Source organism: Lissotriton vulgaris, chromosome 10 (genome assembly GCF_964263255.1).
Source record: "Lissotriton vulgaris chromosome 10, aLisVul1.2, whole genome shotgun sequence".
In the NCBI taxonomy this organism is placed as follows: Eukaryota; Metazoa; Chordata; class Amphibia; order Caudata; family Salamandridae; genus Lissotriton; species Lissotriton vulgaris.
Window position 1 is genome coordinate 923,391,301 of NC_141698.1, and position 20,083 is coordinate 923,411,383.

The following is a 20,083-nucleotide window of genomic DNA, read 5'->3' on the forward strand; positions in this document are numbered from 1 at the left end:
TGCGACGATCCACGCGATGGTCCAGAGCCCAGCCCCGGTTGGGCGTTTGGTCGGATCCTGACCGTCTCATCCGTCCACCTGAACACTTCTTCCGGGGAATCGAAAAAGTGGGTTTTGGATTTGAAGACAACTCGAAGGCGGGCCGGATACAGCAGTGAATATTGGATCTTTAGGCCACGCAGTTTGGCCTTCGCCGCCAGGAAGGAATGGCGCTGCTGCTGAACCTGTTTGGTATACCTGTTTGGTATAGTCCGGGAAGATCATAATCTTGTGATTGTCAAACAGCAGAGTCTCTTTGGCCCTCGCTTCCCGGAGTATGGTGTCCCTGTCGTGGAAGTTTAGGATTTTAGCTATGACCGGCCGAGGCCGTTCTCCCACTGGCGGTTTCTGCGTTAAGGCTCTATGGGCACGCTCCACTACGAAGCAGCGCGACAAGATGTCCGGGGGAAGCCAGCTCTCCAGCCACCTTGTCAGGAAGGCATCTATGGGCCCCTTCTCGCAATCCGCTGGAAAGCCCACGAAGCGTAGGTTATTCCTTCGCGCTCGCCCCTCCGCGTCCTCCACGCGAAGAGCCAGCCCTTTCTGGATCCTATCCATCTCCGCCACTTTCTGTTTCAGGGCGCCGACATCTCCCTCCACTCCTGTAATCCTGGTCTCGGTCTCCGCGATGTGAGCGACAGCGTTACGGAGATCCTGTCGCAATAGCATGACATCAGCTCCCACCGCGCCAATTTTAGCATCTAACATGTCCCTTGATTGTGTGATGGCTGCCATCAGGGCCGCGTTATCTGGTCCTGTGCTCTGGCCACCTCCGGCAGCCCCCGATCCCCCGCTGGGTCCAGTGAATTTGTCAATCGGCCCCTGCTTGGCGGAGCCAGTGCCACCCCTGCCTCTGGTCATGATCTGGATAGTTCAAGCAGGCTGTTCCGTGCCCGTGGCAGACCCTCCACTCACTGCCACGCAAAGCTAAAGACCACCTGGGGTGATGCCTAGGCCAGGTGGCCGGCAGGGCGCTTCGCCGCACTAGTTCGCCACCACAGAACACGTCCACTACTCCGGCTTCCAGCGAGCAACTGCCACGAATGTCACTCGGGGCCACCGCAAAGCCCCTGATCCCCGGGCCCCAGGCAGGGCACCCCCACCCCAACAGGAAGTGCTGCAGCAGACCCAGCTCCTCCCCTACACGGAGCCACGGTCCCTCGGGCCCCGGCTCACCGGCCCGCACCGGCCACCACCGTCCTCTCCGGTCCAGACACCCGCCTACAGCCGTGGGTCAGGACGGGCACAGTCGGGCGCTCGAGACCAGGGTGACCAGGCGACGCTGTCTCTCTGGGCCACACCAGCCCCCAGTCCGGACCCAGCGCAGGAGGGGCGAGATAGGCTCCAAAGCTCTGCAAACTGCTCTGTGGGCAGATCCAGGAGAGAGGCGCCCCCAAAGATGGCGCGGGCACCACACTGCTCCCTAAGCCACTGGTCTCTCCACGGCCAGGGGCCACACTGCAGGGGCCCACACACGCAGGCAATCGGGCAGAACGTTCCCCCTCCACCGCCGATGGTCCGGCTCCAGCCCCGACTCAGCCACAGCCTCCGGCAGCCCAGGGGGACCCGACCGGTCCCGAGGCCCGTGTAGCTCTCCACCAACGCCGCCCCCTCGCAGCTCCCAGCGGCATCGGTGACCTTCCAGGCGGCAGGAGACGCCGCCGCCCTCTCTCCGGTAGCCAGACACCAACTGTCCCCGGGCACACTGGGCTCGCCGGCGAGCAAGCCGGCCGGCGTTCAAAGCCGTCTGTCGGGATCAGCACCAAATCGAGGCCCCGGCTCTCCACACGGCAGGTAGGCCCGAGGGGTGTCGCCGCCAACAATTCCACCAGCCAGGGACCAGGGACCTCAAACGCTGCACCGGAGGGTGCCCCCTGTCCCCAACAGCCGCCGCTGTCGCTGAGTAGCCAATAGTGGGTTCGGGGTCAGGATAAATGGCAGGATTAATTACGGGCCGGCGGGAGCTCTAGGAAGCCACGTCCGCCATTGTCGCCCTCGAAGCCATGCCCCCCGGCTGTTAGGAATTTTAAGCAGCATTTGTGCTGGACAGTTCTATATGACTTGAAGCTTCTTTGTGGTTGACAAAGGAGCCCATAAGTAAAGGGCATTTCGATTGTCCAGACGAGAGAGAATTAAAGCCTGGACCATGAGTCTCCTTGCCAAAGTGGGAAAGAGAGGAATAACTTTATGGAGCATCCTGAGAATGCCATAATAGGTAGCTGCCAGTTTCACCGCCTGGTGGTCAAATTTGAGGGACTTATCCAACCGCATACCTGGACTTTTTATCTTTGTTTTAGGGACAGGGGCACGGCCCAGACAATTTGGGAGATGGGAGGATTGCCCAGGATCATAAGCTCCGTCTTCTCTCCATTGAGTGTAAGGCTGGAGAATTCCATCCAATTAGCCACTTTATCCAAGCAGGATTCCAAACAGGATGGAGAATTCTTTGAGTGATTCAAAGTAACAACTAAGTATCATCGGCGTACGTGACTATATTAATACCATATGGAAGAACAATCTCTGCAATGGGTCTCATATATACATTAAACAATGTAGGGCTCAGAGATGAGCCCTGAGGCACTCCGCAGCTAAGTGACATGCTCTTGGAGGTCTTACCTCTTTCAACCACCTGGAAAGTCCTGCCTTCGAAGAAGGACTGCAGCCAGGTGATAACACCACCTGAGACTCCAACATTTCTAAGTCTCTTAACAAGGATATCATAGTTAACAGTATCGAATGTGAAGCTTAGATCAAAAAGGATGATGGCCGCTGTACCTCCTAGGTCGAGGATTTTCTTGGACTCTTCGACCACAGCAAGAACAGCAGTTTCTGTCCCATCGTGGGGTCGAATTCCAGTTTGGGAGGAATGCTATAAGTTATGGGATTCTAAAAACATTAAGAAAACCATGTTAATATATTTTTCTAGAATTGTTCTTATCCTAGAGAGAAGAGTAATGGGACAATAATTTCACAAAATATCAGGGTGTAAATTATGCTTCTTTAGCAGTGCCTTCACCTTAGCACATTTCCAGGGTAACGGAATTTAGCCAGTGGAGATAGATACATTAATCAACTCTAGTATAGATGGGAAAACTACTTTCGCAGCCTGACTCAAAAAGTGAGGAGATGCCGGGCGAAGAGGACAACCAGATTTTACTTGGGAGAAAATGTATTTGGAGATAAAGCCTTGATAAAGTTTTGTGCCTTTTCCCTAGAACTGAAAGTCTAGGACATTGTTTCATCTTGTGTCCTGGATATTCGTGTGGATGACTGAGGCTACTGGGATTGTTGGCATCCTACATCATGCTAGTGTCACACGCCCATTAGCGCATGTGGACTCAGCAGTGAGACCTGAAATTTCAGTGGACAAAACATCAGGAACATCTGTTGTATTGTATCCAGAATTCAGGGCAGACGCTTAAGATCTGTAGTGGTGGCTACTGGACTTCTGTTGGGTCAGTGCAGACCCTCACTCAGAGCGGATGGTGGTCATGGATGCATCAGTACCGGGGAGGACTCTGTTCTCTGTCTGAGACTACTCCACATCAGCTTGTTGGATTTGAGAGTGATTCTCTTGACATTGAGGCTTTCCCACCCTCCAGCAAATGACATCTGGTGCAGATTTTCACAGACAACACCACTGCCATGTGGTACTGACACAAACTGGGTGGGGTGAGGCCTCGGACCCTGTGCCAGGAGGCCTTGCACCTCAGGAAGTGTCTGGAACGCCAAGAGATTTCCCTGGTGATGAGCCACCCAGTGGAATCTTGAAACTCCAAGTGGACGAACACAGCTGTAATGCCCTGCAGATCATGAGTGGCAGTTACGCCCAGAGATGGCACAGGCAGTCTTCCAGCAATGGGGAGTGCCCTGGCTCAGTCTTTTTACCACCGCCAAGAACATGCATGCCACACTTCTGTGCGCTGGTGTTTCCAGAGTAGTTCTCACTTGAAGTCTCTTTCCATCCACAAAGGAGGTCAGAGCTAGATATTCCTTCCCGCCACTGCCTCTCCCTCCCCGATTTCTGAAGATCAGAAATGGCCTGGCCAAAGTCATCCTATTGGCACTGGCTTGGGCCAGAAGAGTGTGGTACCAGGAGCTCCTGGACATGCGCATCTGTCCTCCGATTAAGCCGCTGCTGCTGTAGGATCTTCTGTTGCAGCAAGAGCAGAGTTTTGCCCTCAGGTCTGCACACTTTGCATCTCAATGATTAGAGATTGAGCGACGGCAGTTGACCTCTTTCAACCTTTGCCCTCTGGTAGTTGCTGTTATCCTGTCACCAAGGCATCCTTCCGCTAAATTAGTGTACACCAGCCGTTGGTACAAATTTGTGGATTGATGCAGCACCCTACAAATTGACACTTTACAGGCAAACATCTGATTGTCCAGTGCAGTGAAAAAACACTTGTGAATTGTGCATATGTATTTTGGTAGCGTGTTTATTGGGGTTGAGTTTGTGGGTGAATCGTTTTTTCAGGTTGTTTGTATGATCGTTTGTTGTTGGTTATTTTTAAATTATGGTCATTGATAAGTATGTTGATCTTGTAGGTGATTGTGCTGTGGTCGCTTCACTTTACAGAGGAGTTATCTGTAACTGTAGTTTGTCCCAAGGGTGCAAAAATGATGTTTAGAGTGTTCAGTGGGCCAAGCTTGGCTGGAAACAATGAGTTTGAAGGCTTCAATGTGGTTGTGATAGCTGTGGTCATGGTTAGATTCTTCTTGCCAGAACATGTTTTAAGGTTTCCTAGAATGTAACGGTTTGAGTGGTTCAGATTGGTGTTGGTCACCATACCTAGTAAGACATGTAAAGTTTGCATTGCCGGATGGTGGTTTATATATTAAGAGGAAGGGATAGGCTATAGTTTGAGTACAGTGACATCGTATCATGTCAGGGCTTTGAGGATATTGTGTGATGCAGTATGGGAGGAGGAAGAAGAGCATAGGAAATTTTGGGGTGGGTTTGGGGGGAGTAGTCTGGTTGCAGATTGGGTTGGAAGTGGGGAGGAGGTTGTTTAGGTAGAGAATTCTAAGGGTGGGTGGGGGTGTGTGAGGGTGTTTGTGTGCATGTGGGGTGTGTGTGTGTTTGTTTGCATGTCTGTTGGTGGTGTAGCTGTGATGTCTGGTGGTTCGATTCGGGTGAGGAGGCTTCTTTGGGGAAGGTATTATCATGAAACCTGGTGGCCATACATTTGTACCTTCTCTTGAGTTTTTAGTTTCCTTCTGGTCAGTGACATGCTGTTATGTCATTTCTTTTGTTTGTGGTTTTAAAGTTGGTGTTTTTCTGTTAGGTTGTGTGGCGTAGGTGTAGCGGTTAGTTTTGTTCCTGAGGAGGTTATATGGTTGACTGGGGTGGTTTAGTAGTAATGATTATTCAGTGAATGTATGTGAGTGGTATCCATTTAGTTTAGTTACTATTTAAGTAGTAGTAACAGATAAGTTAGGCGTTTTAGAGGAGGTAATGGAGTGGTTTAAATAGCCTATATGTAGGGTCCTTCCCCGTTTGGGAGCTTGCAAATGAATACCCTACCCAGAGAGCTCTGGATTGTAGACTTTATTCCTCAGGATACCATCACATTCTGTTCTCTGGTTACGTCATAACTGTTAATAGCCGCCCCTTAAAACCTCCTAGCAGGTTCATACTTACTCTGTTGAGTGCGCCCAGAACTGCAAGGGTCCTAGCACACAAAGACTCCTGAGAACTACAGCTCCCCCTGTGTTTAATAAAAAGTACAAACAGTTGCATTGCATGTCTTCGATGAGTCGTCAAGGCGTTCACACTAATCGGCCAGATTGAGTTGGAAGAAAGTGGATGAGATGCACTCTGTTCAGGCACTGATGTTACAGGTTCTTATGCTTGCTCTGGACTGTCAGGCAGGATTGCCACATTTGCAAGTACCAGGCCTAATAATTCTCAGAGGTAGGTGCTTAAAATGTAATGAGTCCCTTGTGATGGACTGTCCGTCACGATGTACACTCACCATGTGCCCTTTGCACGTCGGAACCCTCAGAGGATCGACTTCAAATAGTGTCTGTTTTCCACTTTCGCTTCTGCCTGACTAGGTTGTCACCTTAATTGAAGGCTGTTTCTTGTGCTCTCGGACGTCGATTACCATATGTCTGTATCTTGCACTTTCAAGAAGTGTCGGTGACACGAACTTTGTCAATGCTCAAGAAATGGTCTACTATCCATTGTGGCAGTTTGGTTCGGATGGCTCTCACAAATAGCAAGGTGGCGAGACTTGCATCCATTATGGAGTGAGGAGCTGCACAGGAAGCACGAAGGGCGTGGCACAGGGCTTGCTTTAATTCAGTCTCCTTCTTTGATGCTTGCTAAATTACTTTTTTGAGAGTACCCATAAATCGTTCTACAACACAGTTTGCTTGCGGCCACAGATGTGAACTCTTTTGATGATTGATATTAATTCTAACTAGGAATTCTCTGAATTCTTTGCTGTTGAATGGTGGACCATTGTCAGATTTGAGAATGGTGGGGATACCCCACTCTGCAAAGATGTTGTCCCTCCGCTTGATGACCTTGTCATCGTTTGTTGATCACTCCTTTACCAAAGGGAACCGTGACTACTCCTTATTGACTACTATAAGAGGATGTCTGTTTCCTATGGGGTCCAAAGAAATCAGCTGCTGTCCTTTCCCAAGCCTTTGTAAGAAGGTCAGACATGATCAGTGCATGTTGCGTCACTTTGGGGGAATGCAGTTGCAGAGATGATACTCTTTTAGTTCCCTTTCAACTTGCTCTTCTAAGCGCGGGAACCAGACTTTATCTCAGGGCTCTTTTGGTAGCTACAATGCCAAGATGTCCTTCATGGGCTGGTTCAATGAACTTGTCTTAGGCTCTCCGGTATGAAAATTCGTGAGTCTCTCAATATAACACCTTCCTTTGTCACAGACAGTTTAACCAGTACATTTTTTAATTCTTGAAATTCAACATCCGCAGCCAGAGCTCGAGTGTCTCTTTTCCAGGATTATGTCTTTGAGGATATGCATTTTTTTGTTTAGATTAGTGGCCTCCATAATCTGTTTGATGTGCAGGCCCGGTTCTAGCGGGTGGGCCGGGTAGGCCAGGCCCACCCAAACATGAGCCTGGCCCACCCAAACAGGATCCTTGGCCCTCACAGTGAGGGTTTGAAGACAGGCGGGCAACGCCTTTTGGATCAAAGTGCTTCTACCCTCCCCCTTCTTGTGTGTCAGCCCGGGCCGAGACAGCTTCTCCGGGCGCACGCACAGACAGTTTTACAGATTATCACAGCCGTCCCGAGTACTTCACAGGTCTTTACAAGACCATTTACATGTCAACGAGGCTTTGCTTATTTTTTCACCCCTTTATCTCTGCATGGCGAAAGGCGACAAATCCTTTCTTTCACAACGGTAACCTTTGGTAACCTTTGCCTACTGTCATGCTGCATTGATATTTCTTTTTATATGTAGCGCAGGAGAAAAGAAGTTTGTTTATTTATTTATTTCCGTATTTTAGGTTACTTTATTAGCAGAACATTTATATAAAAATATATAATATGTATATTTAAGATTGCTCATTTGCACAAGAAAGAAAAATAAATCAAAAAGTGCGATTCATTGTGTGTTAAGCAACTCTATGGGCACTGAATAAGCCAATCTGCAAATTATGTGCAACAGCTGCATTTCTCCGTCGATCCTCCTTTGCACACACACCCCTGGCCACATTTATCGCATCCGCGAGTGCAACAGGAACAGCAGTTTTTTTCGAGGATGTACATTTGCAGTTCTCACACTTGCACGACCCAGTACATGAACAAGAGCCACCGGTGGCACAACCGCAGTCTTTAGGGTCCATGTTTTGAAGCAGATGTTAGCTACGGATTATCAGCCCAGTATTCAAAGGTCTCTGTAAGATTTGTTTATTTCTATTCACCTTTCCTGACCCCTGCCGTGGCTTATCACATAAGGCTGTGATACAAAGTTTGACTCATGGAGTAGGTAAGAGAATGCATTACTACATTTTTTTTCTTTTTAAAATCTGCACAGGCCCAGCAGGACACATACTTCGGGTGTGCTTCATTTAAACAGTTTTTATCATTATCATGGCTGATGCAGGACAACAATAATACAAAATGCCCAGATAACGCTGCTGATTAATGATCCTGCCGGAGAGCAATAATTTGTCTGTTAGAAGTTTTTAAATGCAGATGAAATGTATTTTATGTGGATAAATTCAGGGCTTTAAGTGGGATGAAAAAACTGGGGGTCTCTCAAAGGGGGGTGGCCAATGTAATTGAGGACGTGGCTTAAAAACAGTACAATAAAAATCTGTGTTTAGCAGTGTGCGGCCCGACTTGTATTTGCTGTTTCTGTCATTGTATCCAGGTATATGATACAAGTAACATCATACCTACAAGCCAGGACTATTGGCTTTGTCAATGGTTGTTAGTTGCATAAAATAAATAACAGCAACTATGGCTTGTATATAATATTGCAAAAGCTTCCACTTAAAGCACTGGTGACATCACAACAATGTTGCTGCTCCTGAGTTTCAAAAAGAGAAGGGACATCCAGAGAGAAAATGACTCTCTTTAAAGCATTTCCCTTTCCCATCTCCCTACGACGCTCACCTGGCATGATGTTATGCTGTAACTTTCCACTTGTGAGTAGTGTGAGCAGCATACACCGATGTGCCTGCTGTCTCGAAACGGGTCTCTATCGGGCTCTGTTTTGTGCCCTGGCACTTTTTTCCGGACTGCGGTGACAGCAGACTACTGACTGCTGTCACTGTAGTTCGGAAAAAAACGGACTACCTGTGACCAGCGCACAAAACAGAGCCCGATAGAGACCCGTTGCGAGGCCCCTTTAAAAAAAACTGCCTGTGCTCAGACTCAGTGAGACCCGGCCCACTTAAAGCCCTGGATAGCTCAGTGGGTTACTGCATTTGTCACAGAGATCCTTGTTACTTGCAGTTCAGAAGTTGCAATCCTTACATAGGACAGTAACCAATGAACTGTCATCAAAGAGCTGCATACAAACATGAATGGTATAGTTAGAACTTCGCTTTTTTGGTTTTGTGATATAGTTAGACCTTCTCCAGTCTTTCGTTATTCTAATGTTGCTAAAATGAGTATGTTTGGACAGATATACATTTTTATCAGTGAAGCTGACCCCCATTGAATACTCTTTAAATCCTAAGGTTGTGTTTCCCCCGACCAAACCCTCTTAAAATATCCTGCCCACCAGTATGGATGACATTTGATTCATACACCTTGTAATCCTCATTGGCTTATGTGACATTCCCTGTAGACTGATTTACATACTTGTACGATTCATTGTCTCTGTATAATGTGTGCGTTGTGTAAAGTATTGACACACACTACACTGATATGAGTAGCGCTATACAACAAATGAAATGCATATGAGAGAGGGGCTACGTAAAGATAAGGGGCACTGATGGAGGGTGGCAGTGAGGGAATCTGAGAGGGAGGTAGTGGGAGGGGCTCCGGAGAGATGAGGGGCACTGGTGGAGGGTGGTAGTGAGGGAATCCGAGGAGGAGGTCAATAGGGGAGGGGCTATGGGGAGATGAGGGGCACTTGTGGCGTGCGGCTGTGAGGGAATACGAGGCGGAGGTCAATAGAGGGGGCATTGAGAGATGAGGGGCACTGTTGGAAGGTGGGAGTAAAGGTTTTTATGGAGAAAGAGGTTATTGGTGCAGCGCCAAAAAAGAGCGCTTAATCCAGCCTTTCTGTTTTTGTTCATTTAATTAGCTGTTGGGTTATAAGGGCTACTGTGGAACATACTTTAAAGTGCATGCTAATTATATTTACTACTATATCCAATGTTTTAAGTTTGAAGGTAATTTTACTAATGTTTTTACCGGGAAAAATTAAAGTGGAGCCCGATGGTGCTTGATATGGGGCTGGAGCCTAAGGTCATCTGTGAGATGAGGTGCACTGGAGAGGAGTAGTGGATAATCAAGCCTGTATGGAAGTGCGTTGCAGATTCTGGGGTCAGGTGGAGGTAGTAACGAAGAGGGATTCTCCCTGAAGGCTCCCACAGAGAGAGCCTGTGAAGTGTCACTTGCCTGATACTCCCACCTCAGAAACCTCCTCTTCCCATCAAAAGGAGCATTACATGGAAAAAAACACTTTTTGAGAGTGATAATATTTGGAAAGAGATTTGGAAAAGAGTGCGTTTTACTGGGCCTTGTAAGACTAAGAATAGATAAAGGAGGGCCCTGAAGCAGGCCTGCCTAGACATATATGCGACAAATCGAGCCCGCAGTGGCCCACCCAAATGCACCCTTGGCCCACCCAAATAAAAATTCCTGGAGCCGGGCCTGTTGATGTGGCCCTTTGCAAACTTGCAAACTTCCAGTATAGAAGTCTCCAGTCTTCCTCCCTGCTGTAAATCTGGCTGTATGAACAGCATCTATGCATTTACTCCTGCTTTCCGTTCGACTGCTTTTAGAACCTCGAAACCGCACGTGTTAGCGCACTAGATAAATATTTGATAACATAGCAATCATTGGGAGTAATTAACGCGCGCATCTTCCTTACAAAAAAGGGTGCATTGCTGAATACATAAAACATTTTGAACCATAGGTAATTCATTATTTGTCGTGGCCCATGACTGATTTGCTTTTTTTTTTTTTTTACACGTTTTAATGCTTATTAGGATGTCATTTTCACAGTCTTTCCCACTGTTCTCTTTCTGTAGAAAGTGCCCGTTACATTTAAATCAACTAGAGTCCGCTGACTTTAACGGTATTGCATAGATGGCTTGCAGTGCCCTCTTGTGGATTATTTGTACATAGCATGATACCATGTTGCATGCAGCTGGTGATGTACATTTCAATTCAAATGCATACGGTCAAAGTTGATGACGGGGGCGATCATTTTGTGTAATTCAGGGCAATTGCATTTAGTATCCTTCCCAGCAATTGCATCCCGTGCAAGCGCCTTTACTAGCTTTTTGTTTTGGACGTTGTATGCCTCAATTGACAGCACTGCAGAACTGCTCTTTGTTTCTCGCATTTCTCTTGTCAACCAATCAATTTGTTTTATAAAGTTCTGTTCCTCTCCCCTGAGGGTATCCGGGCGCTGAGGTAGCGTTGGTCTCATAGTGCCCACACCGCCATTCACTCCCGCCCGCATATACACAATTCCTCCCCAATGAAACTCTGGAGACATATTTATGGGAAAGAACCGTTGCAGGTTTATTTCATACAACACACGTATGACGTTTTCAGGTGGGTCATCTTACAGGCGATCCAAAGCAGGCAGCCCCTCGCTGACCCGCATGCCTAAGGAGCCATCTTGCACGGCGAGTCGATGCTCTGACGGTGCAGCACATTACCAACTTCGTTATACTCCCCCCCCCCCCCCCCCCTGTCGGGGCGGAGCGGTGTGGCACACCCCCGGTCGGTTCAGGCCCCCCGACCACCCGATTGACTAACGGAGCGCCGTCGCGGTTTCCCGGAACCTCCTTCGGCTCCTGGTCCTTGGCTCAGGCACCCTTACTGTGCCAGGCAGAGGTACCCTTACTGTACCCTTCTGCCGCAGAGGTACCCTTACTGTACCCGTCTGCTTCCAGAATCAATTTGTTTTATAAAGCGCTGTTCCTCTCCCCTGAGGGTATCCGGGCGCTGAGGTAGCGTTGGTCTCAAAGAGCCAGGTCTTGAGTTACCTTCTGAATTCCGCCTGGGGGGTGATGTTCGTAGGTGGAGTGGCAGGTGTATGCAACACTGTGTGTTAATAACTCTGTGCCAGATTCACAAAAGTTGAATGAAAAAAAAAATGGACATTTAGCCTATTAGGTTTGCTCTCTGTTTGAAGCACATTTCCGACTTAGCAGGCATTCCTAAAGAATTGCAGGGCCACTCCTCGGATTCTGCACCTGTCACGGATTCCAAGATGTGCATGCGTGAGCATGTATGTAGCCTTGTGGAATTGTAACTGGAATGCAGCATTATTCAGAGAAGAGAAAATATATTTTCTCGTTGAGAAACTATATATCCAAGAGCCACGTAAATTTTGGTGCGTTTTACTCCCTAATCACACCTAGTCACTCATGTCCATGGTAGGAGTAAACCTACAAGCTTTTTTTATGGCGGGAATCTACTGTATACACGCTCATATATTACCCAACTTGTAAGTTTGTGAATATTCATCAACTTCTTTATAGGTGGAAGAGCCCTGAGGCTTCCAGAAAGGCCTCATTATGAACATGTTTGGTCATACTTCTATTCAGTATACTCAGTGCTTGAAATGGAAAAATAGAAGTGCAGGTACTCTGTACCGGAGTACCTGCTTGTTTCTGAGAAGTGCTGGTACTCTCCAATTAAAAGTATAACATTTCTCTTGAGAAGTGCCGGAACTCTCCCTCCCAAAATAAAAAAGTGTTGGTACTCCGTAACCGGAGTGGCAGAATTTTGATGTGACATAATTCCCACATACGAGGGACAGTCACTATTTCTAATTATGTGACTTTGGAACTAGGGGCCATATGCATCAACATATTTTCCCATAGACACGGAATGGGCAAAACCCTTTGATGCATCTGGCCCTTTTTTTATCCTTGCAAATACTTATACAAATTGGACCTGTATCGCTAAACTAAAAACAAAGGCACCTCTCTTGGATGCTACATCTCTGCAGCCCTCTTTTCTAGCCAGGTTGTTCCCGTTCGATGGATTAGATTTTGCTGCCTAAACTTCTGTTTAACATATTATAGTTTCATCACTGGTATGGATGTACCTGTATGTTATTTGTTTGTTGCTAACCTAACCGAAGGGTCCTTAAGTTAGCACCATGCCAAAGGGCACAGTGATACAATCTGAGCCAATGTAGGCAATGGATGCTTGGTTCTGAGACGGCAGGTTGACTACCCACTGTGTCACATATTACTTTTAGAACAAAACAACGTAATTGTGTTGTCTGTTTGCCAGTGTTTCTCATTATTTCTGTACTTCATATTCTATATCTTTGCACAATTGTGACTTTTTGAAATTGGGATTATTACTAAATCATTTCACTGCTGCCAAAACTCAAAACTCATTGAGCTCCTATGCAATGTAACCAGACTAGCCATCAGTGAATCTTGTATTCACTTGTAAATTTAAGCATAGTAATCCACTCATGCCTTTGCTGTCCTGGACATTTTAATGTGTCAGTGTGAGTCTAAAGTTTCACGTGAATAGCTCTCTGGTGCATAAGTGCCCATTTGATGCTGATTTCAGGTTCACGTTTACAGTGAGATGTTTTGGTTGTAGCCTCAGGGATTTTGGAGACATTCTTGTTTCAGCTGGCTTGATTTCATTTGTTGTATGCACCCCTATGTACATTAAATATGAAACCTATTTTATGTGTTTTAATAATATTGTTTTCCTATAGAATCTTTCAACGGGTCCCCCACAGGCAGCATCAGTTTGGTAAGTTACACTGACTTTTTTGCAGACTGTTTTTCGTTTTTATTTATAATCTTCACCTTTAAAACCGCTGTTTCTAAGACAGTGGTTGCTTCTGATGCAATGGAATTATATTAGCTGTTTGTAACCAAGTGTTTTAAATGTGGTCTGAAATGTAAACCGTTAAAAAGGTACAAACACATCTTTGGCCAATGAAATCTTTGATAAGTTTGACCTCCATCACCAAGGCGTAAACAGAAGCCAGTAGTAGGTAGGTTTTCTATTATTTTCATTAAATCATATTACAATAAATATGATGGCTTTAAAAATGAGATGAAAATGCACATATATTCATAACTTTGTATACACAATAGTTTCTCATTAAAAACAAGAAGCATACAAAATATATTAAAAGAAAAATATAAGTCAGGCAACTTATGAACTCGGGCTACTACAGGCTAGATTAAAAAATGTCATTAGAGTACTGATAAAAAAAGTGGATTGGTTATTAAAACAATGATTAATAGCTTCTCTAGTCGTGGCTTCGCCGCGGTAGAACATCTTCAAAGTAAATCTTTACGTAGGCTAAATAAGGTAAGGCAAATACAGATAATAGTTTCCGACTTACAGCCATATTAACAACATGAACCGTTGCCCTTGATGAATGGGTTCCTTGTCCCTTCAAATTAATGCAAAGGATTATAAAATAACCTAAATCTTATGTTCTTCTTTTTCTATATTGCAGCAAGGTTGGACTCGAGGTGCGGTTGTCTTGGAGTGGTGTAAAAGTTGTATGTTAAGCCACTGTGCTGATAGTTTGAGAGAGAGCTAAGATCTGCCTCACAATTGTTATGCTTAAAGGATCTTTTACCAACTGTTTCTGTTTAGAGCGAGGTGGAGTTGAAAGAGTGGTCAAGTCTGAAAGATTGTGTTGCCTGCTCACAGCACACCTACTGTCCAAATTCAGGGTGAGGGTTTTGTAGTTGTTGCATTGTAGATCCTGAAAAATTATCCCATTTAATGTTAAGGCACTTGCTTTGCTACATTCACTCTTGTAGTCTATTTTTGAAGTGTTATGGAATCTGACTAACGAACTCTGATTTAATTCTAGCCTACTTTTCCTATGTGTTGTATCTACTCTTAAGTTAGGGAGCCGTTTAATACGGTCATGTAGGTTTTTTCAGTTAGTGGGTTAAGGGCTTGAGAAGCATGAAGTAACAACAGAATTAGTTTGCCTGTTAATGCTGTGATCGCTTGAGTGATTGCCCTTCCTCAATAGGATTTGATAAATCTGCAATGGCTTTCGTGATTGTTGTTGCCTTTTGTTTGCTAGTATCTTTGGGTTCTAGCCAGGAGAGTTTGGAGTTGACACTGACGTCTAGGTTATTGGTTTTATTTTCTAATCAAATCTAACCATTTTAGTTTTTGAGTAATTATCTTGGAGTTTGTTTTCTGGATTGTAGAGGTTTAGTTTGGACAACTGATGTTTCAGGCCTTTTGAGCTGAATGTGAAAATCACAATGTCATTGGCATGAGCCAAGTTAGCAATACACTGGTTGTTGAATTTCGGTGGCAAACCTTCTGCGTCCTCCAGACAAAATGGCAAATCGGAGATGTAAAAGGAAAGCAATGGAGGGTCTAGAATGTTAACTTGTTTAAAGTCATTTAAGATTGGCCTTGTGTTGATTATAACTTAGAAGTTAATTTGATTATTACCCAAGTGTCTTTGTGTAATTCTATCACAAAATTAAGCAGAGATGGATCTTTTAACTGGTTTATCACTTTAGGCCAAAGCTGTTCTCGGTTTATTTCATGAAATGCTGTAAAAGAGGAAGCAGTATAAAATAATTGGGTAGCCCAGTATGGTGCAGAACCTGGGGATTAGGTACTTTAAGAGAACAGTGGTTCTGCCACTCTCTACCTTAGAACAAAGAATGATTATTCAAATGTGTGTCTCTCTATACAGATGAGAACAGTCACTAAATGAAAATAATGAATCTCAACTTATTTTATAATAACGTATATTCAAACCAAAAACGAAAAACTCATGTATTCTCTTTCATGATATGTATCTTTTATGTTAAATGTTTTTAGAAAGATTAGTGAAAATAATGTTGATGCAAATTTATCCACACGCACACACACACAACTCTTCTACCATGACATTATGGCTGTGACATAAAGTGAACACAAACAATATATATATATATATATATATATATATATATATATATATATATATATATATTACATATCATAATACATTATACACAAATTACAAAAACATATACTACAAAGAATAAATTATATATAGACACAGTGTTAAGTTCTTGAAAACAAAAAAGTATCAACCCAGTCAGCAATTAATCTTATTATGTCTTTGTTAATCTGGGTGATCGTGAATACTTGTCAATACAGCGTCGACGTTTCGACCCGTGAGAAATTATGCGTTATTATGATCGTCTGGGTGGGGTCTTCTTTGGGACTAACTGGATAATCTGTGTGTGGCCTTGGTAGGGTATCCACCCTGTCATAAGTTGCATCACAGTTACTCCTACTCATACGCAGATAGGTGACCTGCAATACCAGATTCAACCACTGAATAGTGCAGCGCACACATTCTTTTTGCTCAAGAGAAGAGATTATGGCCCACATGCATCAAGCATATTTGGAGTCGCAAACGGTGCGATTCCTTAAAATCTGCCTTTTGCGATTCCAAAAATGCTTTTTTGGATGCATCAAGCAATTTTAGAAATCGCAACATTTTTGCGATTTCTAAAATTGCGATTGCTTTTAAGAAATCGCAAATTTGCGATTTCTTAAAAGCAATGCATGATTACTTTTTAAATTGCGAATTCGCAATTAGAGGGACAAATTTACCGAGTAGTTGAACTACTCGGTAATTTTGCAAAAAGTGTAAATAATGCAGAAAATGCATTTTTAAAACATTCATGTTACGGACACACATGTCCTTAGGACATGAGTGTGTGCAACATGATGCGAAAAATACATTTCAGGGGTGCATGGGGGGGTCATTTAGACCCCCCTCTCCACCCTTGAAATGGATTGAGGAATTGCGATTTTCAAAATGCGAATTCGCAATTCCCATTCATTCCTCTGGGCCTTTTGGCCCATAGGAATGAATGGGAATTGCGAATTCGCAATTTGAAAATCGCATTTTTTATGCGATTCGGTAAAAATAGCGATTTCTACCGAATTGCATAAAAAATGAAAAAAATAATCATGCATAGGCTTTTGCGATTTCTAAATTGCGAATCACTATTTATCGCAATTTAGAAATCGCAAAAGCCGAGATTGATGCATGTGGGCCTTAGTTTCATGACAAATGTGTTTATTTAACTGACTGTTAAACGAAGGGGGTTTACTACTGCAAAAAAAGGAATAACTGAAGTTTCTATTTGTAGGGTTTCATTCTGTCGAAATCATTGGTAACTGACCTCTACCAAATGAAAAGCCTCACAAGTTTCTGCAAGGCGTTAAAGTCCATTGTTTTTGCAACAGGATGTATCTGACTTCGATTATGAAGTGTGCTTGCCTGTTCGCGGCTCGGTGCAATTAAGTGTGCATATTAGGCAACTACTGCATATAAATACATATACAAAGGAAACAATCTCCCTTTATTTTGAAAAAGATGCATTTCCTGTGGTAATACACACACACCCACTCAATGCTTCTCTTTATCTTGAGTATTCAACAGAGAAAAGAGGTACAAACAGTAGCTACAAGGAGACATTTTCCCATAGGGGGGATGCTCACGTTTTAGCTTCGAAGGGTTAAAAGTATACATTCTAAATTCAAAGTCATTGTAATCCCGGCCTCATCAGTCAACGTGGGATACAGTGCAGGCATGACTATTCTACCAAATAGAGAATGACGTTTTACCACCAGTATTGCACAGCAAAAGTTCAGAAAAATATCACTATTTAAAAACAAGCCTGGAGGAAAGTACAGTTTGTGTATTGCTTGCTCTCTCTTTGTATGGCATTTCAACATTTCCACTTGCCATAGATCAGAGGCACCAGTGGGTGCTAATTGCTTGGTGCAAAATGTAGTGCTTGGCGAAGCTGGTGTAGTTTAAAATAACCCTGTCCCCCACAAAAAACCTCGTTCCTTGTTGTCATCTAGTGTAGCTTGAAATAAAATATGTTTTGTTGGATGCTTCGAACTGTAGTTTCTTCACCTTAAGAATATCCCCAGATGGCAGACTACATCTTGATAATTTCCTTAGCAATGCTCCCATGTGCCGATAGGTGGAGACGTGGTACCGCAGTGCCACGCGGTACCACGTCTCTGTTTCACTCAGGAAGTGACATAGCAGAGCCACATATAATAACACCCAAGCACACTAATATTAGTTCATTTCTTTCCGCTCCCATCTTTGTTGTTTTTCTGACATAAAAAATAAAAAATCTTGGCATACCAGGGATGATGTCTGACAGGATTGAAGCCATGCTGTGGCTGCATATAGGACACGGCTGTGCTGGACCGCACGCCGTGCGCATTTGGTGTGGTCATGATTCTAACTCGCCTAATAAATGATCCCTCATGCACTCATCTGCGATTTGGGAACAGGAGGCGAAACTCTACTTCGTTGTATGTGAGACGAGGTTGTGGTCAAAATATAGATCCCACTCCAAGTTCAGGAGCCATTAAAGGAATCTCACCCGTGCAAAGTCACATTCCCACTCAAAATTCTTTGGTAAGTCAAAAACGCTATGGTATCGCACTCTATCATTCTGTAGAATGATAATTTCTGCACAACTAATGGCCATATTGGGTCACTTTCTTATTAAAGCTTCTCTAAGATTGCATTTTGAATTAACGTGACAGACGATCCAATGAATTACTCCTAGGATGAAAAAGTAAAGCAAGATCTTTTTTCGAAAGATAGTGATCCAATACGCAGATAGGTGTGCTGTGATTATCACTGTACAAAAGTGAACTGATACATTTCCACGGTTGCAAAACTGGTGGCCAGAGAGGATGTTTCCTGCAGCACTCTGAGAGACTGATTTGTGAATCTAATTAAAGTGAACATCTACTGGTGTGTATAAAACCAGAATTATTTGGATTGACATTTAAAATAAATTGAGGATGTGCAAAAGACCAAGAACAACAAGCAGGCGCCACCCCATCCCGCCACTCAAGATCAGGTGTGGGGGTGTAAATCAAGGTCTGACTCTACAAGCATCTTCTGACTCTGATCCAGTTCAGCAGTTGGTCCCGGTGTATCCTGACTTACTCAGGCCATCATCCACCCCACAGCAAATTGGAGCCACTGAGGAGGTCCTACTGTAGCTTTTTTAAGGCCCTTCCTGCTCCCTTTGGCACATCTTTGGCCCACATGGACCTGCAAGGGGTCCAGTTGGCTACGACTGACAGGCCCACCCTCAGCACCAACTATGAACCGACAGGACCTATGGCTGGGCCCTTTCTGATTGCCAGTTCAAGTTTCTACTTCGGCTCAAGGACCATGCCTATCTCTTTAATGCCAACACTGCTGACATCAGTCCAGGACCCAATTCCTATACCAGTATCCGACCCAAAACTGTCTGCTCCGTCCAAGTCTGTGTTGTCCTATGAGATCACAAATGGAAGCCAGTCAATTTTTAATCCAACAATAATCCTTAGCCTCTGCCTTATTTATTTGAATGTACGTTCCTAGCCAACCTACATTTACTGGGACTCTGTTTCCAATGTTGGATCCTTATTAAAGTCCATTTGGTACTGGTTTCGGACCCATGACCCCCACCACCCCTTTATGCACAGCATTTCAGAACGAAAAGAAATGAATAAACACCATTTTGTGGCGATACTATGAACAAATGAACAACGTATACTTCCCTATACTAAACCACCACTAATCCTAAATGTGCTAGTAGCCGAAAAGCGCTTCAACAACTTATCAGGAGAAGTGAGCGCTATAAAAAGTTGTGATGTCATTGCGGGTACTTAGCAGCTCACATTGTCCAGACACGCGCCCGATGCCACTTTGCTTGTTTTACACAAACATGAGCTACAGATAAAATCGCATCTCGTTAAACCTCTTGTGCTGATAAAAGGCTGATTACTCCGCATCCTTGGATTGCGACCACCACTTCGAAAAAACGTGTTTTACACCAAGACATCCTAACACCAGTTTCACACACGGTTCAAATGTCGTACAATTTGGTTAAAAATTGCTAAAGAGGTTTGAAAAACATTGTATTTTCAATTCTGTACAATACATATGAAATAACCTTAGTTGTACGGAAGTTATCCACAATCTATAAATAAAATGAGTTGTTTTGTGACCGAATACCACACGTGTATCATGGATTGGTGTAAAATGCTTCCACTCACCTGATGGTTTATCACTAGAACAAGCTGAATTAAACCCAATCAAGAATCAGAGGCTGTTTTTTCTAAATGCCACATAATACAGTATTTGGATCGCGGATCATCCTCTTAAGGACATTATGATGTATATTATGATTAATGGTGGAACAGCACCAGTTTCATGCAGATTACATTGCATGCACTGTTCAGAAACCACCTTTTGCTTTCAAAGTTGGCAGGTTTCACCAAAATCCACCAAGTGAAAAAAGAAAATCTAACACTTTAAAAATCATCATTGACTTCACTCCTTCCCGTAA

At 44.3% G+C, this 20,083-nt stretch overlaps 1 protein-coding gene and 1 pseudogene across 10 annotated transcripts in view; one reads left to right on the top strand and one right to left on the bottom strand.

Annotated features, from left to right (window-relative positions):
* Positions 1-20,083, top strand: part of SNX13 (sorting nexin 13) — a 598,803-nt gene that overhangs the window by 349,565 nt on the left and 229,155 nt on the right. For all 10 annotated transcript variants that reach the window (XM_086941899.1, XM_086941902.1, XM_086941894.1 and 7 more), the window contains one exon: positions 13,414-13,451. In XM_086941899.1, the coding sequence (XP_086798025.1) occupies positions 13,414-13,451 (38 nt within the window). The remainder of the gene's footprint in view (positions 1-13,413; positions 13,452-20,083) is intronic.
* LOC147689018 (metallothionein pseudogene) lies at positions 7,659-7,899 on the bottom strand (annotated as a pseudogene).